This window comes from Oncorhynchus masou, chromosome 23 (genome assembly GCF_036934945.1).
Source record: "Oncorhynchus masou masou isolate Uvic2021 chromosome 23, UVic_Omas_1.1, whole genome shotgun sequence".
NCBI classification, from domain to species: Eukaryota; Metazoa; Chordata; class Actinopteri; order Salmoniformes; family Salmonidae; genus Oncorhynchus; species Oncorhynchus masou.
Window position 1 is genome coordinate 8,314,497 of NC_088234.1, and position 25,816 is coordinate 8,340,312.

General features: G+C 42.6%; 1 protein-coding gene across 3 annotated transcripts; it reads right to left on the reverse strand.

Annotated features, from left to right (window-relative positions):
• Positions 1 to 1,269: 1,269 nt before the first annotated feature.
• Positions 1,270 to 24,963, reverse strand: LOC135510237 (E3 ubiquitin-protein ligase TRIM21). 3 transcript variants are annotated; one of them, XM_064931035.1, is made up of 15 exons: positions 24,662 to 24,963; positions 19,601 to 19,731; positions 19,322 to 19,475; positions 18,379 to 18,497; positions 16,125 to 16,301; positions 15,509 to 15,588; positions 14,316 to 14,411; positions 11,317 to 11,550; positions 7,727 to 7,874; positions 5,053 to 5,094; positions 4,740 to 4,766; positions 4,108 to 4,172; positions 3,852 to 3,962; positions 2,764 to 2,979; positions 1,270 to 2,145 (listed from the first exon to the last, which is right to left on the reverse strand). In XM_064931035.1, exons 2-15 carry the CDS (start codon positions 19,656 to 19,658, stop codon positions 1,951 to 1,953), a joined length of 1,722 nt encoding a protein of 573 aa, XP_064787107.1. In that variant the 5' UTR covers positions 19,659 to 19,731; positions 24,662 to 24,963; the 3' UTR covers positions 1,270 to 1,950. The 3 variants fall into 3 exon arrangements, with proteins under 3 accessions (XP_064787107.1, XP_064787106.1, XP_064787108.1); XM_064931034.1 differs by having other exon boundaries at positions 15,509 to 15,600; XM_064931036.1 differs by lacking the exon at positions 1,270 to 2,145 and adding an exon at positions 2,160 to 2,439 and having other exon boundaries at positions 15,509 to 15,600.
• Between the last annotated feature and the right edge of the window lie 853 nt (positions 24,964 to 25,816).

The following is a 25,816-nucleotide window of genomic DNA, read 5'->3' on the forward strand; positions in this document are numbered from 1 at the left end:
GACAACACCCACCCGAGCCACTGCCTGTTCACCCCACTACCATCCAGAAGGCGTGCATCAAAGTAGGGACCGAGAGACTGAAAAACAGCTTCTATCTCAAGGCCATCAGACTGTTAAACAGCCACCACTAACATTGAGTGGCTGCTGCCAACATACTGACTCAACTCCAGCCACTTTAATAATGGAAATATTGATGTAAAAATGTATCACTAGCCACTTTAAACAATCCCACTTAATATAATGTTTACATACCCTACATTACTCATCTCATATGTATATACTGTACTCTATACCATCTACTGTACGCCGTTCTGTACCATCACTCATTCATATATTTTTATGTACATGTTCTTCATCCCTTTACACTTGTGCGTATAAGGTAGTTGTTGTGAAATTGTTAGGTTAGATTACTCGTTGGTTATTCCTGCATTGTCAGAACTAGAAGCACAAGCATTTCGCTACACTCGCATTAACATCTGTTAACCATGTGTATGTGACAAATAACATTTGATTTGATTTGAAGGTAGAGCAACGCAATATTATGGGCAGACTTCTCCCCATCTTTGCTACTGTTGTATCAACATGGTTTGACCATGTCAGTTTACAATCCAGGGTTACTCCAAGCAGTTTAGTCACCTCATCTTGCTCAATTTACCACATTATTTATTACAAGATTTAGTTGAGGTTTAGTGAATGATTTGTCCCAAATAAAATGCTTTTATTTTTAGAAATATTTAGAACTAACTTATTCCTTGCCACCCATTTATTTTTAAACTAAATGCAACTCTTTGGTAAATGTTTGCAGTGATTTTACTCGCTGTAGTAGCTGACAGTGTTGAGTCATCCACATACATAGACAGACTAGCTTTACTCAAAGCCAGTGGCATGTCGTTAGTAAAGATTGAAAAAGTAAGGGGCCTAGACAGCTGCCCTGGGGAATTCCTGATTCATGTTGGAGAGGCTTCCATTAAAGAACACCTTCTGTGTTCTCTTAGATAAGTAACTCTTTATCCACAATAGAGCAGAAGGTATAAAGCCATAACACACGTTTTTCCAGCAGCAGGACTATGATCGATAATGTCAAAAGCTGCACTGAAGCCTAACAAAAACAGCTTCCACAATCTGAGTCATCTGATTCAATGAATGATGGAGCTAAGTTTTTCCTTTTTTGCCCAGAATGTCAATCAATAAGTTTTATTCAATAAGAGAAAAAAGCTGTGAAATGAAAATAATGAGAATGAAAATAAAGAGAAGGGGGGCCCAGAAAAGTAATGTTTGGTAAAGATTTATTGAAGTGGTAAAACAGGATGATAGTGTTTTGTGTGATGATTGTGAGGAACGATACAAATTCAACAGTCACAAGAAGGGGACTTCAAATAGGCCTGTTGCACTTCAAGGGAAATGTAACCTACTGTTCAGATGAGTTAAATGGAAAGTGAAATCTGGACATTGACTGTAGGTCTATAACCTCTCACATAGCCTTAATAAAAACTATTGCAGAATTAAGCATATCTTGCAGTAAAATGATAAACCAAATGTAGGCTAAATGTTGACTCGGGAACAGGACTGGAGAAATATGATTGATTTATTTCCGCATCTTGAGAGTTTAGTTAGATACATTCTATAGAGATGCTTAATTAGCGCCATAAAAAGGGGATAGTATTTCAACCACATAAAATATGGATCCCAAAACAAACTGAAATCTTAATCATTCAATCGATTTATGACATTATTCTGGTGAGCAAACGATTGATTTAGTCTTCTAAGGGGAAACACAACAACAGAAGATAAGCTGCATGTATCGAATGTCGGGAAATTATAATCAGAAACATATCTAAATCAGGCAACAACAACAACAACAACAACAACAACAACAAAAAGATAGTCAAAAACAATTTGTTCCCCCAATCTGTAGACCAGAGCACATTTTTCTATATTAGTGGGTTAGAGTCAGATGTTCACTTCATCACAATCATTGGGTTGTAGTGGATGGGTGTCCATGAGCAGTACTGGAGTGATGACGAGGGCTCCGTCGTTCTTGCCTGACTTGTTGGTGCAGGGACTGAAGAACGGGAACACGGACTCACAAAAGGAGGCCAGGAAGGTGTAGATGTGGAGCTTAGCGTCCACGTTGTAGAACGATACCTGAACAGGGGACAGAAAGGGGAAGTTAGTCCACGTTGTAGAATGATACCTGAACAGGGGAGAGGAAGGGGAAGTTAGTCCACGTTGTAGAATGATACCTGAACAGGGGAGAGGAAGGGGAAGTTAGTCCACGTTGTAGAACGATACCTGAACAGGGGACAGGAAGGGGAAGTTAGTCCACGTTGTAGAACGATACCTGAACAGGGGACAGGAAGGGGAAGTTAGTCCACGTTGTAGAACGATACCTGAACAGGGGACAGGAAGGGGAAGTTAGTCCACGTTGTAGAACGATACCTGAACAGGGGACAGGAAGGGGAAGTTAGTCAACGTTATATTGTAAGATAGACAGGGAGAGAAGAAAGAGGTGTGTGTGTGTGTGTGTGTGTGTGTGTGTGTGTGTGTGTGTGTGTGTGTGTGTGTGTGTGTGTGTGTGTGTGTGTGTGTGGTCAAGGAGGGTTGCAAAATGTCCAAGTATTTCAGAAATCCTTGTTGAAGGATTCTGGATTTCCTCCTCATTCTCTCTTGATTCCGGGTGTCTTCAACTGGGATTTCTGTAAAACCCTGGAATTGTTGCACACACAAAAGGAAACTGACGAGTAAGAATGTGTGACATCCTACCTGTCCTTTCTCATAATCCACATACACCCCGATCTTCTGGGGTCTGAGGTCGAGAAGCAGCTCAGTGGAGGGATCTGTCCGGAACACATAGTTGTGTTTATCTCTGAGGCTGAGGAACCAGTAGCCGTTGCTAGGAGATACGGTTATCTTCCCCTTCCTGTTGATGGAGCGGCTGGCCACGCCCAGATCCCAGTCAGTCTTCCCGCCCACCTCCACCTGTGAAAAGGTGTGCTCACTTTTGAGGATACAAGCTCAAGTCCATAGTACAAATCTGATGAAAATATGGAATATTCTATACGATGTAGTTCCTATTCAACAAAAGTGGATGAACAGGGCTTGAAAGAATGTATATGCTGTCTAAATATAGTAACAATCAAATTATAAAATGACTAACCATAAGATTTTACCTTCCTTATAACTGTAAAACACATACTTGTATGTTTAGTGCTAGAGAAAATGGATCTATTTTCTAAAGCTCTCTCTCTTGATTAAAACTTCTGCCCTCACCCTTCTGATCATTAGACAGGGCTCAAGCCCAGCTTCCTGAACTCATACAGGACAGGGCTCTAGCCAGGATCAACGGATAAATAAGGATCCAGGATCCAGGATTAACACGGCTAAATGAGGTATCCAGGATCAACACAGCTAAATGAGGATCCAGGATCAACACGGCTAAATGAGGGTCCAGGATCAACACGGCTAAATGAGGATCCAGGATCAAAACGGCTAAATGAGGATCCAGGATCAACACGGCTAAATGAGGATCCAGGATCAACACGGCTAAATGAGGATCCAGGATCAACAGCTAAATGAGGATCCAGGATCAACATGGCTAAATGAGGATCCAGGATCAACAGCTACATGAGGATCCAGGATCAAAACGGCTAAATGAGGATCCAGGATCAACAGCTACATGAGGATCCAGGATCAACAGCTACATGAGGATCCAGGATCAACAGCTACATGAGGATCCAGGACCGACAGCTAAATGAGGATCCAGGATCAACATGGCTAAATGAGGATCCAGGATCAACAGCTAAATGAGGATCCAGGATCAACACAGTGTTTAAGAAAATGTTCAACCCTACCTCCCAATAGTGTTGACCTGAGGAGAACCCTTCTCGACCCAGAACACACACGACACGGTCAAACCTCTCAGAGTTATGGGGTACCGGCTGGTGATGGTCCCCACATTTTACCTATAGACAGAGAGCAGGTCAGTGCTTTTCACATTATTTGAGGGGGTCACTATAATTATCACGAGGTTAATCCTACACTTTGATCGTTAGGGCAGTTTGATCAAGGTGTAGGAGTACCCCCCCCCTCCCCTCCCATATAACTAACCATTTTCCCGTTTCCTGATAGGATAAGCCTGGGGTGGGCGGTGCTTGAGTCCATAGTCACGTCCACTGAAGGAGGAAGGGGAAGCGGGGAATAGAAATGGAGAGAGGGAGGAAAGAGAGGAGGAGAGGTGGAGGGGTGGTGAGAGGAGAAGAGGTGGAGGGGTGGTGAGAGGATAAGAGGTGGAGGGGTGGAGAGAGGAGAAGAGGTGGAGGGGTGGTGAGAGGGAGGACAGAGAGAAGAGGTGGAGGGGTGGTGAGAGGGAGGAAAGAGAGGAGGAGAGGTGGAGGGGTGGAGACAGGAGAAGAGGTGGAGGGGTGGTGAGAGGGAGGACAGAGAGGAGAAGAGATTTTTTATCAACGTTTTATTTCACCTTTATTTAACCAGGTAGGCAAGTTGAGAACAAGTTCTCATTTACAACTGTGACCTGGCCAAGATAAAGCAATGCAGTGTGACGCAAACAACAACAACAGAGTTACACATGGAATAAACAAACATACAGTCAATAACACAATAGGGGGAAAAGGTCTATGGAGATGGAGGGATTGAGAGAGGGGAGGAGAGATAAATGGAAATTCATTGATGAGTAACTTTTTAAAGTATAACTTTGTGATGACCTATGTATCTCTACATACCTGCATATTCCTGTATCTGCTTCACCTCTTGAATAAAGGAACAGAAGAAACCAAATTTAAAAAAAACATCAATATTATAATTACACATTATTCAATTGTAATCTTTATCTCATATACTTATAATCTATGTAATTGTTATTTACTGCTGCTCTTTGATTATTTGTTATTCTTATCTCATACTTTAAAAAAAAAGAAGGTCTTTTCTTAAAACTGCATTGTTGGTTAAGGGCTTGTAAGGAAGCATTTCACGGTAAGGTCTACCTACACCTGTTCGGTGCACGTGACAAATGGGATCTGATGTGTAGATACTCACTGGGTTGTGGTATTGGAGAGGATTTTAGTGGCACTTGTATGCCTGTAAAGATAGCAACGGCAAACAGGTGAGTAATATCTCTACAGGTATCAGGTCTGTGTGAATGGTTCTCTACAGGTATCAGGTCTGTGTGAATGGTTCTCTACAGGTATCAGGTCTGTGTGAATGGTTCTCTACAGGTATCAGGTCTGTGTGAATGGTTCTCTACAGGTATCAGGTCTGTGTAAATGGTTCTCTACAGGTATCAGGTCTGTGTGAATGGTTCTCTACAGGTATCAGGTCTGTGTGAATGGTTCTCTACAGGTATCAGGTCTGTGTGAATGGTTCTCTACAGGTATCGGGTCTGTGTGAATGGTTCTCTACAGGTATCAGGTCTGTGTGAATGGTTCTCTACAGGTATCAGGTCTGTGTGAATGGTTCTCTACAGGTATCAGGTCTGTGTGAATGGTTCTCTACAGGTATCAGGTCTGTGTGAATGGTTCTCTACAGGTATCAGGTCTGTGTGAATGGTTCTCTACAGGTATCAGGTCTGTGTGAATGGTTCTCTACAGGTATCAGGTCTGTGTGAATGGTTCTCTACAGGTATCAGGTCTGTGTGAATGGTTCTCTACAGGTATCAGGTCTGTGTGAATGGTTCTCTACAGGTATCGGGTCTGTGTGAATGGTTCTCTACAGGTATCAGGTCTGTGTGAATGGTTCTCTACAGGTATCAGGTCTGTGTGAATGGTTCTCTACAGGTATCAGGTCTGTGTGAATGGTTCTCTACAGGTATCAGGTCTGTGTGAATGGTTCTCTACAGGTATCAGGTCTGTGTGAATGGTTCTCTACAGGTATCAGGTCTGTGTGAATGGTTCTCTACAGGTATCAGGTCTGTGTGAATGGTTCTCTACAGGTATCAGGTCTGTGTGAATGGTTCTCTACAGGTATCAGGTCTGTGTGAATGGTTCTCTACAGGTATCAGGTCTGTGTGAATGGTTCTCTACAGGTATCAGGTCTGTGTAAATGGTTCTCTACAGGTATCAGGTCTGTGTGAATGGTTCTCTGCCCTCGCTACAGGTATCAGGTCTGTGTGAATGGTTCTCTGCTTCTCTACAGGTATCAGGTCTGTGTGAATGGTTCTGTACAGGTATCAGGTCTGTGTGAATGGTTCTCTACAGGTATCATTGTTTAACACCTCCCTAATTTGAAATTTGAGGAGAGAAAGAGAGAGAGAAAGAAAGAGGAGAGGAGAGAAAGAGAAAGAGGATAGAAAGAGGAGATGAGAGGAGAAAAAAGGAGAGGAGAGAAAGAGAGAAAGAAAGAGGCTAGAAAGAGAGGCTAGAAAGAGAGGATAGAAAGAGAAGGAGAGGAGAGGAGAAAACGAGAGGAGAAAGAGAGAAGAGTTGAATTCCTAACCATTGGCTACACTGGTGGAAATTATTCAACTGTGAGACTTTCGATACCGACAGAATAAGAGCGAATCTTCAATACTAATTACTGGTCTGCAGCAAGAATTTATGTTGACTGAATGTGAAGACCGACAACCGCCAAAACTTCTATTCTATAAGAACATTTCTGAATGGGACTCTGAAGTATCCATTCTAACCACGCAAGACTCCAGGGACGCAAAGAGAAGTTCAGATGAACTTTCCAACAGAAAGACGGACGATTCCAACAGAGACCATGACGACACATTGAGCGTAATTATATATATTGATTGCAATTATGAGTGAGCATTCATGTGCAAATGATTGGCATTTCAATCAGTACAATTATCAACTGTGTAGTGACTCTTGTCTTTCCTGGCCTTCTCAGTCCACACCCACTTCCCTTATCGTTTCCTTGTAACCATATCTACTGTTGTTTGTTTATGCATTTCTGTGATTAATTAGTTAGTTAGTAAATAAGTGATTAAGACAATTGATGTATGGATGATTCATGGCAAAGACTGGGTTCGTGCAGATAACCAACATCTTTCGACGTTTGGAATGAGACTAACGCGGGGTAAAGAATTTTTAATTAATTAGAAGACTAATTGGTCAGATATTAAAATATCTGAAAAGTTATATTAGGAAAAGTATAACTTTGTATTCTGAAGATTTTTCTTGGTTCGCCGACTTCCTGGTTAATTATATTTACATGATTAGTTTAATCACGTAATAATAATTACTGAGAATTGATTTGATAAAATAATAGTCTTCACTTTAATGATGCCAAAGACACGAGGAGAGAAAGAGAGGAGAGAAATAAAGAAGAGATAAGAGGAGGAGAGATACGAGAGAGGAGAGAAAGAGAAAGAGGGAGAGAGATGAGAGAAAGAGAGGAGAGATATGAGAGAGGAGAGAAAGAGAAAGAGGGAGAGAGATGAGAGAAAGAGAGGAGAGATATGAGAGAGGAGAGAAAGAGGGAGAGAGATGAGAGAGGAGAGAAAGAGGGAGAGAGATGAGAGAGGAGAGAAAGAGAAAGAGGGAAAGAGAGGATAGAAAGAGGGGAGAGAGAGGAGAGAAAGAGAGAGAGATGAGTGAGAGAGATGAGAGAAAGAGAGGAGGGATATGAGAGAGGAGAGAAAGAGGGGAGAGAGAGGAGAGAAAGAGAGAGAGATGAGGGAGGAGAGAAAGAGGGAGATGGAGATATGAGAGAGGGAGAGAGATGAGAGAAAGAGGGAGAGATGAGATGAGAGAGGAGCAGTACTCACCAAATTGAACCATCCTGCTGATCTCTTCCTGGAAATGTTGGACCAGGACAGACAGCGAAGTATAGATGGGCCCCGTTCCCAGGTCAGAGTTCACCGACACCCCAGACCAGTCTCTGATTGGTGGAGGGGTGCAGAGTGCAGGGTAGCTCTGAGGGTGGGGGCGGAGCAAAGAGTGTACGTTTTTCATTGAGTGTAAATAGTGGTTCCAAGCTGACGACATTGAAGATTCATGCCAGGTGTTAAACATATAAACAAACCACATCATATGATACTGCAGTAGATGACGTGGTGATTATATGATACTGCAGTAGATGACGTGGTGATTATATGATACTGCAGTAGATGACATGGTGATTATATGATACTGCAGTAGATGACATGGTGACTATATGATACTGCAGTAGATGACATGGTGATATATGATACTGCAATAGATGACATGGTGATTACATGATACTGCAGTAGATGACGTGGTGATTCTATGATACTGCAGTAGATGACGTGGTGATTATATGATACTGCAGTAGATAACATGGTGATTATTTAATACTGCAGTAGATGACGTGGTGATTATTTAATACTGCAGTAGATGACGTGGTGATTATTTAATACTGCAGTAGATGACGTGGTGATTATTTAATACTGCAGTAGATGACGTGGTGATTATATGATACTGCAGTAGATGACGTGGTGATTAGATGATACTGCAGTAGATGACGTGGTGATTACATGATACTGCAGTAGATGACGTGGTGATTACATGATACTGCAGTAGATGACATGGTGATTAGATGATACTGCAGTAGATGACATGGTGATTATATGATACTGCAGTAGATGACGTGGTGATTACATGATACTGCAGTAGATGACATGGTGATTATATGATACTGCAGTAGATGACATGGTGATTATACGATACTGCAGTAGATGACATGGTGATTATATGATACTGCAGTAGATGACGTGGTGATTACATGATACTGCAGTAGATGACATGGTGATTAGATGATACTGCAGTAGATGACGTGGTGATTATACGATACTGCAGTAGATGACGTGGTGATTATACGATACTGCAGTAGATAACATGGTGATTAGATGATACTGCAGTAGATGACGTGGTGATTACATGATACTGCAGTAGATGACATGGTGATTAGATGATACTGCAGTAGATGACGTGGTGATTATACGATACTGCAGTAGATGACGTGGTGATTATACGATACTGCAGTAGATGACATGGTGATTAGATGATACTGCAGTAGATGACGTGGTGATTACATGATACTGCAGTAGATGACATGGTGATTAGATGATACTGCAGTAGATGACGTGGTGATTACATGATACTGCAGTAGATGACGTGGTGATTATACGATACTGCAGTAGATGACGTGGTGATTACATGATACTGCAGTAGATGACATGGTGATTAGATGATACTGCAGTAGATGACGTGGTGATTACATGATACTGCAGTAGATGACGTGGTGATTATATGATACTGCAGTAGATGACGTGGTGATTACATGATACTGCAGTAGATGACATGGTGATTATATGATACTGCAGTAGATGACGTGGTGATTATATGATACTGCAGTAGATGACATGGTGATTATATGACACTGCAGTAGATGACGTGGTGATTATATGATACTGCAGTAGATGACATGGTGATTACATGATACTGCAGTAGATGACGTGGTGATTATATGATACTGCAGTAGATGACGTGGTGATTATATGATACTGCAGTAGATGACATGGTGATTACATGATACTGCAGTAGATGACGTGGTGATTATATGATACTGCAGTAGATGACATGGTGATTATATGATACTGCAGTAGATGACGTGGTGATTATATGATACTGCAGTAGATGACGTGGTGATTATATGATACTGCAGTAGATGACATGGTGATTATATGATACTGCAGTAGGTGACATGGTGATTATATGATACTGCAGTAGATGACATGGTGATTATATGATACTGCAGTAGGTGACATGGTGATTATATGATACTGCAGTAGATGACATGGTGATTATATGATACTGCAGTAGGTGACATGGTGACTATATGATACTGCAGTAGATGACGTGGTGACTATATGATACTGCAGTAGATGATATATGATACTGCAGTAGATGACATGGTGATTATATGATACTGCAATAGATGACATGATGATTACATGATACTGCAGTAGATGACGTGGGGATTACATGATACTGCAGTAGATGACGTGGTGATTACATGATACTGCAGTAGATGACATGGTGATTATATGATACTGCAGTAGATGACATGGTGATTATATGATACTGCAGTAGGTGACATGGTGACTATATGATACTGCAGTAGATGACATGGTGATTATATGATACTGCAGTAGGTGACATGGTGATTATATGATACTGCAGTAGATGACATGGTGATTATATGATACTGCAGTAGGTGACATGGTGATTATATGATACTGCAGTAGATGACATGGTGATTATATGATACTGCAGTAGGTGACATGGTGACTATATGATACTGCAGTAGATGACGTGGTGACTATATGATACTGCAGTAGATGATATATGATACTGCAGTAGATGACATGGTGATTATATGATACTGCAATAGATGACATGATGATTACATGATACTGCAGTAGATGACATGGTGATTACATGATACTGCAGTAGATGACATGGTGATTATATGATACTGCAGTAGATGACGTGGTGATTACATGATACTGCAGTAGATGACGTGGTGATTATATGATACTGCAGTAGATGACATGGTGATTATATGATACTGCAGTAGATGACGTGGTGATTACATGATACTGCAGTAGATGACGTGGTGATTATATGATACTGCAGTAGATGACGTGGTGATTATATGATACTGCAGTAGATGACGTGGTGACTATATGATACTGCAGTAGATGACATGGTGATTATATGATACTGCAGTAGATGACATGGTGATTAGATGATACTGCAGTAGATGACGTGGTGATTATATGATACTGCAGTAGATGATGTGGTGATTATATGATACTGCAGTAGATGACGTGGTGATTATATGATACTGCAGTAGATGACATGGTGATTATATGATACTGCAGTAGATGACGTGGTGATTATATGATACTGCAGTAGATGACGTGGTGATTAGATGATACTGCAGTAGATGACATGGTGATTATATGATACTGCAGTAGATGACGTGGTGATTATATGATACTGCAGTAGATGGCATGGTGATTACATGATACTGCAGTAGATGATGTGGTGATTATATGTTACTGCAGTAGATGACATGGTGATTATATGATACTGCAGTAGATGACGTGGTGATTATATGATACTGCAGTAGATGACATGGTGATTATATCATACTGCAGTAGGTGATTACATGATACTGCAGTAGATGACGTGGTGACTATATGATACTGCAGTAGATGACATGGCGTGCAACCGTTGATTGATGTAATACAACATCTACAATGTAGTCTGGGATACGACCATCTTGTTCTTCAAACGTGTATTCGTTTCCCTCCCTCCATCCTCTCACCTTTTTACAATGAACGTAGTCGTCTGATTGGGCCAGCTGGGAGAGGGCGTGGCTTCTCTTCCTGAGCTCATTCACTTCCTGTTCCAGCTGACGAATCACATCGTCCGCCTGGTGCTCTGCCAACCGTCTACTAATCTCAATCACCTCCATGAGCTCAGCCTGCGACCTCTCCACCGCGCACACCAACGCACTGAACACACACATAACGCCTGCCGTCTCACGTTCCACTGAAAGCTGGGGAAGGGAGTGAGAGCGTGTGTTAGTTTTAGGGCTCTATTTTAACAAACCTAGCGCATTGGTCAACCTGTTTGCAGTCTACATTGGTCAACCTGTTTGCATTGTTCTCAGTAATTGTATGGCTTCCGTTATGAAATATAAACATAGCTGTCTCACTGATATAGGGGCTAGGACTACTGTAAATATAAACATAGCTGTCTCACTGATATAGGGGCTAGGACTACTGTAAATATAAACATAGCTGTCTCACTGATATAGGGGCTAGGACTACTGTAAATATAAACATAGCTGTCTCACTGATATAGGGGCTAGGACTACTGTAAATATAAACATAGCTGTCTCACTGATATAGGGGCTAGGACTACTGTAAATATAAACATAGCTGTCTCACTGATATAGGGGCAAGGACTACTGTAAATATAAACATAGCATTCTTGCTGATATAGGGGCTAGGACTACTGTAAATATAAACATAGCTATCTCACTGATATAGGGGCTAGGACTACTGTAAATATAAACATAGCTATCTCACTGATATAGGGGCTAGGACTACTGTAAATATAAACATAGCTGTCTCACTGATATAGGGGCTAGGACTACTGTAAATATAAACATAGCTGTCTCACTGATATAGGGGCAAGGACTACTGTAAATATAAACATAGCATTCTCGCTGATATAGGGGCTAGGACTACTGTAAATATAAACATAGCTATCTCACTGATATAGGGGCTAGGACTACTGTAAATATAAACATAGCTATCTCACTGATATAGGGGCTAGGACTACTGTAAATATAAACATAGCTATCTCACTGATATAGGGGCTAGGACTACTGTAAATATAAACATAGCTGTCTCACTGATATAGGGGCTAGGACTACTGTAAATATAAACATAGCTGTCTCACTGATATAGGGGCTAGGACTACTGTAAATATAAACATAGCTATCTCACTGATATAGGGGCTAGGACTACTGTAAATATAAACATAGCTGTCTCACTGATATAGGGGCTAGGACTACTGTAAATATAAACATAGCTATCTCACTGATATAGGGGCTAGGACTACTGTAAATATAAACATAGCTGTCTCACTGATATAGGGGCTAGGACTACTGTAAATATAAACATAGCTATCTCACTGATATAGGGGCTAGGACTACTGTAAATATAAACATAGCTGTCTCACTGATATAGGGGCTAGGACTACTGTAAATATAAACATAGCTATCTCACTGATATAGGGGCTAGGACTACTGTAAATATAAACATAGCTGTCTCACTGATATAGGGGCTAGGACTACTGTAAATATAAACATAGCTGTCTCACTGGTATAGGGGCTAGGACTACTGTAAATATAAACATAGCTGTCTCACTGATATAGGGGCAAGGACTACTGTAAATATAAACATAGCTGTCTCACTGATATAGGGGCTAGGACTACTGTAAATATAAACATAGCTGTCTCACTGATATAGGGGCTAGGACTACTGTAAATATAAACATAGCTATCTCACTGATATAGGGGCTAGGACTACTGTAAATATAAACATAGCTGTCTCACTGATATAGGGGCTAGGACTACTGTAAATATAAACATAGCTGTCTCACTGATATAGGGGCTAGGACTACTGTAAATATAAACATAGCTATCTCACTGATATAGCGGCTAGGACTACTGTAAATATAAACATAGCTGTCTCACTGATATAGGGGCTAGGACTACTGTAAATATAAACATAGGTACAAATCTGTCGTTCTGCCCCTGAACAAGGCAGTTAACCCACTGTTCCTAGGCCTTCATTGAAAATAAGATTTTTTTTCTTAACTGACTTGCCTAGTTAAATAAAAAATAAAAATTATGGGGTATTGTGATGTCATTATGGGGTATTGTGATGTCATTATGGGGTATTGTGATGTCATTATGGGGTATTGTGTGTAGATTGATGAAGGGGAAAAAACTATTTAACCCAGTTTAGAATAAGGCTGTAATGTAACAAAATGTGTAAAAAGTGAAGGGGTCTGAACACTTTCCCGAATGCTCTGTACATCATGGAGTAGGAGTTTAACTCACGTCCGAAGCATGGCTACAATAATGTAGGTCTGTCTACAATAAATATATTAAATAGATCACTGTTTTGCCCCTCTCAAACTCTCTATTTTAATGAAGCTTTGGTGAATAAGATTGCTTTCCAAGCGGTCTCACGAGTCAAACACTTGATCAACGGTCTTGACAACTTGATTACATTGAAAAAAGCCTTCTTTAAGAGGCTTGTTGTTGAGGTCAAATAAAACGAAATGGGGGGGGGGGGGGGGTAACATCACTGTTTTATGTTTCTCAAGTTTACATGCGACAAAAGCACATTACTGTTGTTCCATTTGGGCAGTGTCAAACCATGACCATAACCAACCGCGTTACCGCTAAAACCAGCTTTTGGTTGATCTTAAATATCGCTACCAGCCTGAAATTAGCACTTTGGATAAACATTTTAAGGACACATATCAAATACTTCCAGCCTTCCCATCTGAGCGCAGGGCTGACGTTGGGCTGGAAGACAAAATGGAAAACTAAAGTGCGTTTGACAAGAGCGCCACCTTAACGCCGAAAAGAGAGCCCTTAGAGAGAGTTGAGGGTAAACGTTCTGGGTTAAGTTACACCGTTTAAGTTATGTGCTGGAGTAACCCATCCCCAGGGTTAAGGGTTAGGGGCTAAAGGTCAACGTCCATCCCCAGGGTTAAGGGTCAGGGGTTAAAGGTCACCTGTAGTTGAGCCAGTGATGACATTATCTCCTCCATCTTCCTCTGTCTCTGTAGAATCAGCTGATGGATCTCTGCCTCGGACATATGTAGCTGGGTCTGGTACACACACACACACACACACACACACACACACACGCACACATACGCACACACACACACACACACACACACACACACACACACACACACACACACACACACACACACACACACACACACACACACACACACACACGCATAGAGGCGAGAGGAGGAGAAACAATGCTTGAATACATCTACAATCTACACCTTACCTCTGATTAGACAGACACCTTCTACATGTACCATCTATAAAACTCTCTCTCTCCCTATCTACCTCTATATCTATCTCACTCTACCTATCTACCTCTATATCTCTCTCTCTACCTCTATATCTATCTCTCTCTCCCTATCTACCTCTATATCTATCTCTCTCTCCCTATCTACCTCGATATCTATATCTCTCTCCCTGTATACCTCTATATCTATCTCAATTCAATTCAATTCAATTCAAGGGCTTTATTGGCATGGGAAACGTGTTAACATTGCCAAAGCAAGTGAGGTAGATAATATATAAAGTTAATATATAAAGTGAAATAAACAATCTCTCTCCCTATCTACCTCTATATCTATCTCTCTCTCCCTATCTACCTCTATATCTATTTCTCTCTCCCTATCTACCTCTATATCTATCTCTCTCTCCCTATCTAACCTATATATCTATGTCTTTCTCCCCATGTACCTCTATATCTATCTATCTCTCTCCCTATCTACCTCTATATCTATCTCTCTATCCCTATCTACCTCTATATCTATGTCTCTCTCCCTATTTACCTCTATATCTATCTCTCTCTCCCTATCTACCTCTATATCTCTCTCCCTACCTCTATATCTATCTCTCTCTCCCTATCTACCTCTATATCTATCTCTCTCTCCCTATCTACCTCTATATCTATGTCTCTCTCCCTATTTACCTCTATCTCTCTCTCTCTCTCCCTATCTACCTCTCTCTCTCTCTCCCTCTCTACCTCTATTTATATCTCTCTCCCTCTCCACCTCTTTCCCTCCCTCCCTCCCTCCCTCCCTCCCTCCCTCCCTCCCTCCCTCCCTCCCTCCCTCCCTCCCTCCCTCCCTCCCTCCCTCCCTCCCTCCCTCCCTCCCTCCTTACAACCCACCTTAGTGTCCATCCACTCCCTCTCTATGGTGCTGGGATCCTGATGGTCTCTGTCCTCTCCCCCTCCCCTTCCTCCTCCTCCTCCTCCTCCTCCTAGATTAATAGAAACATACAGTACATAAATACAATAACGTACAGTATTATAACGTACAGTATTATAACGTACAGTATTATAACGTACAGTATTATAACGTACAGTATTATAACGTACAGTATTATAACGTACAGTATTATCAAGAACAGCACACCTCCATGCCGGGGGCTGGTCTAATGGTAGTGCCTGTAGTCCATATGTCTCTGGAGGCAGCTGTTCCATACCCTATTGCCCCACTCACTTTCTATGTAATATCTATCTATCTATCTATCTATCTATCTATCTATCTATCTATCTATCTATCTGTCTGTCTGTCTGTCTGTCTGTCTGTCTGTCTGTCTGTCTGTCTGTCTGTCTGTCTGTCTGTCTGTCTGTCTGTATATTTTTAATATACCTCACCTCCAGCCCCAAGGACACCTCTCCACGTCCCGCTGCCCTGTCGTCTGTCTGTCTGTCTGTCTGTCTGTCTGTCTGTCTGTCTGTCTGTCTGTCTGTCTGTCTGTATATTTTTAAGATACCTCACCTCCAGCCCCAAGGACACCTCTCCACGTCCCGCTGCCCAACCGAGACGCCCCGGACATGGACTTGAACTGCTCTGTGATCTCCCTGAGTGTCCGGTTAATCTGAAGGTCCGGACGCTTCTTAAAGGTCTCTTTGCAGAGAGGACACTGGCAGAGCTTAGCACCGTCCCAGTGCCGACCTGGATCAGAGGACAGAATAGAACAGATCATTTATTCACCCGTCTGAACATAAATATCACCACCATGACAACATACCACACGTTGAGCCCACTGGGGTCACGTAGGGGTCATAGGTACCTGGGCAGGTCAGTAACATCCCTGCTTGCTCTAAAGCACACTGATGTGTGTGCGGCAGGAAACCTAGCGGTTGCTGGTTCGAATCCCCAAGCTGACTACATGACAAATCTGTCGATGTGCCCTTGAGGAAGGCACTTAGCCCTAATTGCCTCCCTAATGATCGCCGAAGGAGATGGTTGCCTATTTACGGGCTCCTAACCTATTGTGTGTGTTTTTTGTTGTTGTTGTTATTTGTAACTTATTTTGTACACAATGTTTCTGTCACCATCTCTTATGACCAAAATCAGCTTCTAGTTATCAGAGAAGCGATTACTCCCCTCGTACTGAACAAAGATTTCTTTAACGAGTCGGATACAAAGGATTTACTTCAAACACCGGACAAGGCCCCAATCCCTGTCATTCACATGAAGAAGATACGGAGATACAGCTGGCTGGGTTTGTGGGTAACCCACCTCTACCTTCTGTACTATTAGCCAATCACATGAAGAAGATACGGAGATACAGCTGGCTGGGTTTGTGGGTAACCCACCTCTACCGTCTGTACTATTAGCCAACTATTAGCCGTTGTACGGATTCTTCCGATGGCATTGAGGAGTACACCACATCAGTCACTGGCTTCATCAGTTAGTGCATCGATGACGTCTTCCCCGCAGTGACCGTACGTACATACCCCAACCAGAAGCCATGGGTTACAACTGGAACTGGATCCTGGACTTCCTGACGGGCCGCCCCCAGGTGGTAAAGGTAGGTAACAACACATCTGCCACACTGATCCTCAACACGCGGGCCCCTCAGGAGTGCGTGCTCAGTCCCCTCCTGTACTTCCTGTTCACTCATGACTGCATGGCCAGTCATGACTCCAACCCCATCATTAAGTTTGCTGATGACACAACAGTGGTAGGCCTGATCACCGACAACGATGAGACAGCCTATAGGGAGGAGGTCAGAGACCTGGCCGTGTGGAGACAGGACAACAACCTCTCCCTCAACGTGATCAAGACAAAGATGATTGTGGACTCAAGGAAAAGGAGGACTGAGCACGCCCCCATTCTCATCGAAGGGCTGTAGTAGAGCAGGTTGAGAGATTCAAGTTCCTTGGTGTCCACATCCCCAACAAACTAACATGGTCCAAACACACCAAGACAGTCGTGAAGAGGGCACGACAAAACCTATTCCTCCTCTGGAGACTGAAAGGATTTGGCATGGGGTCCTCAGATCCTCAAAAGGTTCTACAGCTGCACCATCGAGAGCATCCTGACTGGTTGTATCACAGCCTGGTATGGCAACTACTCAGCCTCCGACCGCAAGGCACTACAGAGGGTAGTGCGAACGGCCCAGTACATCACCGGGGCCAAGCTTCCTGCCATCCAGGACCTCTATACCAGGCGGTGTCAGAGGAAGGCCCTAAAAATGGTCAAATACTCCAGCCACCCAAGTCATAGACTGTTCTCCCTGCTACCGCACAGCAAGCGGTACCGGAGCGCCAAGTCTAGGTCCAAAAGGATTCTTAACAGCTTCTACCCCCCAAGCAATAAGACTCCTGAACAGCTAAACAAAATGGCTGCCCAGACTATGTGCGTTGACCCCTTCCCCCATTTTTACACTGCTTCTATCTGTTTATTATCTGTGCATAGTTACGTTACCTCTACCGACATGTACATATTATCCTCAATTACCTTGAGTAACCGGTGCCCCCAAACATTTACTCTGTTTCTTCAAATACCCTCGTTACATATCTCAGCTACTGTTATTTAATTGTTGCTCTTTAATTATTTATTTATTGTATTTTCTCATTTATTTTTTATTTATTGTTTATTTAGTAAATACTTTCTTAACACTTTTTTTTCTTCTTAAAACTGCATTGTTGTTTAAAGGCTTGTAAGTGAGCATTTCACTGTAAGTTGTATTCGGTGCATGTGACAAATAACATTTGATATGATTTGAAGTACAACTACCTACCAATGCAGGCCATGCAGAAGGAGTGTCCACATGGAGTGGAGGCGGGGTTTATGAAGATATCCAGACAGATGGAACACTGGAACTGATCTTCAGACAGGAAGCTACGAGAGAATGGCATTCTGGGATTGGGGGGGGGGTAGTGTTAGGAAGAGAGAGAGGGAGGGAAAGAAGGGGGGATGGAGGAGGGTGAAGAGAGAGAGGGAGGGAAAGAAGGGAGGATGGAGGAGGGTGAAGAGAGAGAGTGAGGGAAAGAAGGGAGGATGGAGGAGGGTGAAGAGAGAGAGGGAGGGAAAGAAGGGAGGATGGAGGAGGGTGAAGAGAGAGAGGGAGGGAAAGAAGGGAGGATGGAGGAGGGTGAAGAGAGAGAGGGAGGGAAAGAAGGGAGGATGGAGGAGGGAGAAGAGAGAGAGGGAGGGAAAGAAGGGAGGATGGAGGAGGGTGAAGAGAGAGAGTGAGGGAAAGAAGGGAGGATGGAGGAGGGTGAAGAGAGAGAGGGAGGGAAAGAAGGGAGGATGAGGAGGGTGAAGAGAGAGAGGGAGGGAAAGAAGGGAGGATGGAGTAGGGTGAAGAGAGAGAGGGAGGGAAAGAAGGGAGGATGGAGGAGGGTGAAGAGAGAGAGGGAGGGAAAGAAGGGAGGATGGAGGAGGGTGGAGAGAGAGGGAGGGAAAGAAGGGAGGATGGAGGAGGGTGAAGAGAGAGAGGGAGGGAAAGAAGGGAGGATGGAGGAGGGTGAAGAGAGAGAGGGAGGGAAAGAAGGGAGGATGGAGGAGGGTGAAGAGAGAGAGGGAGGGAAAGAAGGGAGGATGGAGGAGGGTGAAGAGAGAGAGGGAGGGGGAGAGAGAGAGAGAGAGTGTGTGAGTGAAGTGTGTTAGTGTTTGTGTGTAAAGGGCTCCACTCTGCATGTGACGTGTTGATGGATCAGGCAAAACCCCGTTTAACACACCTGGAGTAGACCGTCAGCCCCTGGTTCTGGCTGTCAGCTGCCCCACTCAGGGTGAACCTTCGCCGGGCTAGCGCCGCAGCAAGGCTTGGGGTGGGAAGCGAGGAGGCTACAGAGGAAGTTTGGGGTCGTTCAGCAGGCATCGGGATAGGCACTCCTTGAATTAAATGTATTTGTGTAAAAAACAATTATACAACAAGATTGCCTGCATTGGATCTCAGAGGATAACTCTTAAAACATTAAAATTAAAACACATATTTGGTAAAATAAATCATATCTAACCCTGGGGTTCAGAGGTTTTTGGGGTCTTTACCCCCGACTTCGAGAACCGTCTTCGCATCTCAGTGAAGAGGTCACCAGGTGGGCTTAAAGGTCGTCCTGTTTGTCAAACGCTCCTCCTCCTCCTCCTCCTCCTAGATAAATAGATACATACCCCAATATAATACCATACTGTAAAATCAAAGAGATCACATCTACGTGGCGTTTTACAGCATGCACAGAGAATGCACACACACACACACACACACACACACACACCTTTCTCACACATACTAACCTCCTGCTTACTTATCTTCTCTACCATCTCTCTATTTTTCACCTTCCCCATAGTCAGATGAACTTGTTATCCTTACTGACAGATTTGTACTCTACTTCCCTATAGTTAGATGAACTCGTTAACCTGACTGACAGATTCTCACCCTACTTCCCTATAGTCAGATGAACTCGTTAACCTGACTGACAGATTCTCACCCTACTTCCCTATAGTTAGATGAACTCGTTAACCTGACTGACAGATTCTCACCCTACTTCCCTATAGTTAGATGAACTCGTTAACCTGACTGACAGATTCTTATTTTACTACGATATAGTCAAGAGGAACTCGTGGATGACATTTTCATGCCTCTGCGTGCAGTATGAAGGAAGTTAGAGGTACTTTCGTGAGACTAACAAGCATTACTAACTAACTAGCATTACTTACTGACTAGCATTACTAATTGACGAGTATTACTAACTGACTAGCATTACTAACTAACTAGCATTACTAACTGACTAGCATTACTAACTAACTAGCATCACTAACTGACTAGCATTACTAACTGACTAGCATTACTAACTAAGTAGCATTACTAACTGACTAGCATTACGAACTAACTAGCATTACTAACTGACAAGCATTACTAACTATCTAGCATTACTAACTGACTAGCATGACTAACGAACTAGCATTACTGACTAAGTAGAATTACTAACTAAGTAGCATTACTAACTAAGTAGCATTACTAACGAACTAGCATTACTAATGAAGTAGCATTACTAACTAAGTAGCATTACTAACTAACCTAGCATTACTAACTAAGTAGCATTACTAAGTAGGATTACTAACTAACTAGCATTACTAACGAACTAGCATTACTAAGTAGAATTATTAACGAACTAGCATTACTAACGAAGTAGAATTACTAACTAACTAGCATTACTAAGTAGGATTACTAACTAACTAGCATTACTAAATAACTAGCATTACTAAATAGCATTACTAACTAACTAGCATTACTAAGTAGCATTACTAACTAAGAAGTATTACTAACTAAGTAGCATTACTAACTGACTAATATTACTAACTGACTATCATTACTAACTAGCATTACTAAGTGAATAGCATTACTAACTAACTAGCATTACTAACTAACTATAATTACTAACTAACTAGCATTACTAACTGACTAGTATTAATAACTGACTCACATTAATAACTAGCATTACTAAGTGAGTAGCATTACTAAGTGAGTAGCAATACTAACTAACTAGCATTACTAACTAACTAGCATTACTAACTAACTGCCATTCATCGCTGACTAGCATTACTAACTGACTAGCATTAGCACAACGATTGAAAGGCTACGTTAAAAATCAATGATCGTATTTGACCATAATCAATATTTTGAAAAATAGCTTTTCCTGTGCCATACTCAATCATAACCAATCATGGTTTCATCTTACGTAATAGGAAATAACATCTCTCTCTCTGTCTCTCTCTCTCTGCCTCTCCAGTCTCTCTCTCTTTCTCTCTCTCTCTCTCTCTCTCTCTGTCTCTCTACCTCTCTCTCTCTCTCTCTCTCTCTGTCTCTCTCTCTCTCTTTCTCTCTACCTCTCTGTCTCTCTCTCTGTCTCTCTCTCTCTCTCTGTCTCTCTCTCTCTCTCTCTCTCTCTCTGTCTCTGTCTCTTTCTCTGTCTCTCTCTCTCTCTCTCTCTCTCTCTCTCTCTCTCTCTCTCTCTGTGTCTCTGTCCCTCTCTCTCTGTCTCTCTACCTCTCTGTCTCTCTCTCTCTCTCTCTCTCTCTCTCTGTCTCTCTACCTCTCTCTCTCTCTCTCTCTCTGTCTCTCTACCTCTCTGTATCTCTCTCTGTCTCTCTCTGTCTCTCTCTCTGTCTCTCTCTGTCTCTCTCTCTGTCTCTCTCTCTCTGTCTCTCTCTCTGTCTCTCTCTCTGTCTCTCTCTCTCTGTCTCTCTCTCTGTCTCTCTGTCTCTCTCTCTCTCTCTGTCTGTCTCAATTTCAATTTAAGGTCTTTATTGGCATGTAAACATATGTTAACATTGCCAAAGCAAGTGAAGTAGATAATAAACGAAAGTGAAATAAACAATATAAATGAACAGTAAACATTACACTCACAGAAGTTCCAAAATAATAAAGACATTACAAATGGTATATTACAGTGCCTTGCGAAAGTATTCGGCCCCAATGAACTTTGCGACCTTTTGCCACATTTCAGGCTTCAAACATAAAGATATAAAACTGTATTTTTTGTGAAGAATCAACAACAAGTGGGACACAATCATGAAGTGGAACGACATTTATTGGATATTTCAAACTTTTTTAACAAATCAAAAACTGAAAAATTGGGCGTGCAAAATTATTCAGCCCCCTAAAGTTAATACTTTGTAACGCCACCTTTTGCTGTGATTACAGCTGTAAGCCGCTTGGGGTATGTCTCTATCAGTTTTGCACATCGAGACAGAAATTTTTTCCCATTCCTCCTTGCAAAGCAGCTCAAGCTCAGTGAGGTTGGATGGAGAGCATTTGTGAACAGCAGTTTTCAGTTCTTTCCACAGATTCTCGATTGGATTCAGGTCTGGACTTTGACTTGGCCATTCTAACACCTGGCTATGTTTATTTTTGAACCATTCCATTGTAGATTTTGCTTTATGTTTTGGATCATTGTCTTGTTGGAATACAAATCTCCGTCCCAGTCTCAGGTCTTTTGCAGACTTCATCAGGTTTTCTTCCAGAATGGTCCTGTATTTGGCTCCATCCATCTTCCCATCAATTTTAACCATCTTCCCTGTCCCTGCTGAAGAAAAGCAGGCCCAAACCATGATGCTGCCACCACCATGTTTGACAGTGGGTATGGTGTGTTCAGGGTGATGAGCTGTGTTGCTTTTACGCCAAACATAACGTTTTGCATTGTTGCCAAAAAGTTCAATTTTGGTTTCATCTGACCAGAGCACCTTCTTCCACATGTTTGGTGTGTCTCCCAGGTGGCTTGTGGCAAACTTTAAACTACACTTTTTATGGATATCTTTAAGAAATGGCTTTCTTCTTGCCACTCTTCCATAAAGGCCAGATTTGTGCAATATACGACTGATTGTTGTCCTATGGACAGAGTCTCCCACCTCAGCTGTAGATCTCTGCAGTTCATCCAGAGTGATCATGGGCCTCTTGGATGCATCTCTGATCAGTCTTCTCCTTGTATGAGCTGAAAGTTTAGAGGGATGGCCAGGTCTTGGTAGATTTGCAGTGGTCTGATACTCCTTCCATTTCAATATTATCGCTTGCACAGTGCTCCTTGGAATGTTTAAAGCTTGGGAAATCGTTTTGTATCCAAATCCGGCTTTAAACTTCTTCACAACAGTATCTCGGACCTGCCTGGTGTGTTCCTTGTTCTTCATGATGCTCTCTGCGCTTTTAACGGACCTCTGAGACTATCACAGTGCAGGTGCATTTATACGGAGACTTGATTACACACAGGTGGATTGTATTTATCATCATTAGTCATTTAGGTCAACATCGGATCATTCAGAGATCCTCACTGAACTTCTAGAAGTGGTATGCTCTCTCTCTCCCCCCCCCTCTCTCTCTCTCTCTCCTCACCTCTTTCCTCACCTCTCTCTTGCTCTCTCTTCACCTCTCTCTCCACCTCTCTCTTGCTCTCTCTCTTGCGCTCTCTGTATCTCTCTCTCTCTTTCTCTATGTCTTTCTGTCTCTCTCGCTCTCTCTCAATTCAATTTAAGGGTTTTATTGGTATGGGAAATATATGTTTACATTGCCAAAGCAAGTAAAAAAGATAGATCCGTCTCTCTCTCTCTCTCTCTACTCATTTGAAGCTCTGGTGCAGGTAATGTAAGTTCTGAAAACTCCAGTCCAATCACCCCCAGTCCAATCACCCCCAGTCCAATCACCCCCAGTCCAATCACCCCCAGGATAGAAAACAGTCTCATCTTTGGAGAAGTAGAACATTGTACACATTGTAACTGTGTTATCTAACTTATACCATTACCCATCTGTATAAGAACCTACATTATGATATATTTATGCTGCAGTAGTTTATGTGTCGGGGGGCTAGGGTCAGTCTGTTATATCTGGAGTGTTTCTCCAGTCTTATCCGGTGTCCTGTGTGAATTTAAGTATGCTCTCTCTAATTCTCTCTCCCTCTCCCACTCCCTCCCCCTCCCGGAGGACTTGAGCTCTGGGACCATGCCTCAGGATCACCTGGCATGATGACTCCTTGCTGTCCCCAGTCCACCTGGTCGTGCTGCTGCTCCAGTTTCAACTGTTCTGCCCCCGGCTATGGAACACTGACCTGTTCACTGGACGTGCTACCTGTCCCAGACCTGCTGTTTTGTGTCTCTCTCTCTCTACCGCACCTGCTGTCTCTAACTCTGAATACTTGGCTATGAAAAGCCAACTGACATTTACTCCTGAGGTGCTGACTTGCTGCACCCTCTACAACCACTGTGATTATTATTATTTGACCCTGCTGGTCATCTATGAACATTTGAACATCTTGGCCATGTTCTGTTATAATCTCCACCCGGCACAGCCAGCAGAGGACTGGCCACCCCTCAGTGTCTGGTTCCTCTCTAGGTTTCTTCCTAGGTTCCTGCCTTTCTAGGGAGTTTTTGCTAGCCACCGTGCTTCTACATCTGCATTGCTTGCGGTTTGGAGTTTTAGACTGAGTTTCTGTACAGCGCTTTGTAACATTGGCTGATGTAAAAAGGTCTTTAAAAAATAATTTTGATTGATAATTTTTTTAAATTCTGTAACTCAAATTGTGGAATTAGATTACCTGCAAGTTAAGTTGTTCTGTTGTTGGTAAGTTGGTTGTTCTGTTGTTGGTAAGTTGGTTGTTCTGTTGTTGGTAAGTTGGTTGTTCTGTTGTTGGTAAGTTGATTGTTCTGTTGTTGGTAAGTTGGTTGTTCTGTTGTTGGTAAGTTGGTTGTTCAGCTGTTGGTTTTTCAGCTGTTGATTTTTCAGCTGTTGATTTTTCAGCTGTTGGTAAGTTGGTCTCCCTCTCTCTGTCTTTCTCTTCTTCTCTGTCTTTCTCTCACCTCTCTGTTCAGGTTTATGGACGTCTGAGTGTGTGTGCTGCAAACTGTTCTTCTTTACCTCCCCACCCACTTACCAGCCCCGCCCCCTTACCAGCCCCACCCCTTTACCAGCCCCGCCCCCTTAAATGTGGCCTAACCTGTTTGACCAGGGCTGAAGTTCACGTGTGGGTGTGTGTATGTGTGTGTGTTTGTGTGTGTGCGTGTGTGTGCGTGCGTGCGTGTGTCCTCTGGGGTTTACCTTTGACCTAAAGGAAATTAATGGAATTAAATTGAAGGAACCATATATAACAATTATGGCTAATATGAATATCTTATAGACATGAAATAAACTAAATATTTTTTTATTATATGACAAGTATAAATCCCATATCAAGGAGTGGTGGGTCAATGACTTGGTTCCCAGAGAAGCTCCTCTCTCTCGTCTACCTTTACGTAACAGATGGTAAACTTATCTCTCTCTCTGAAACTGCTGGATCATTAGTAGGGAGGTATGTCAGAAGTTAACACACACACACAGACAGAGAGACAGAGAGAGACAGAGAGAGAGAGAGAGAGAGAGAGAGACAGAGGGAGAGACAGAGACAGAGACACAGAGAGAGACAGAGACAGAGACAGAGACAGAGACAGAGAGAGAGAGAGAGAGAGAGAGAGAGAGAGAGAGAGAGAGAGAGAGAGAGACAGAGAGAGACAGAGAGAGAGACAGAGACAGAGAGAGAGAGAGAGACAGAGAGAGAGAGAGAGAGAGAGACAGAGACAGAGAGAGAGAGAGAGAGAGACGGACCCACTGGTTGCCCTCTAGGTTGCAGAGAGCTGGTAGTCTCATCCACCAAACTACCAGGTGTTAAACAGGGAAGAGACTCAGGGGGTAATTTGGTATAGAGCAGACCTAACCC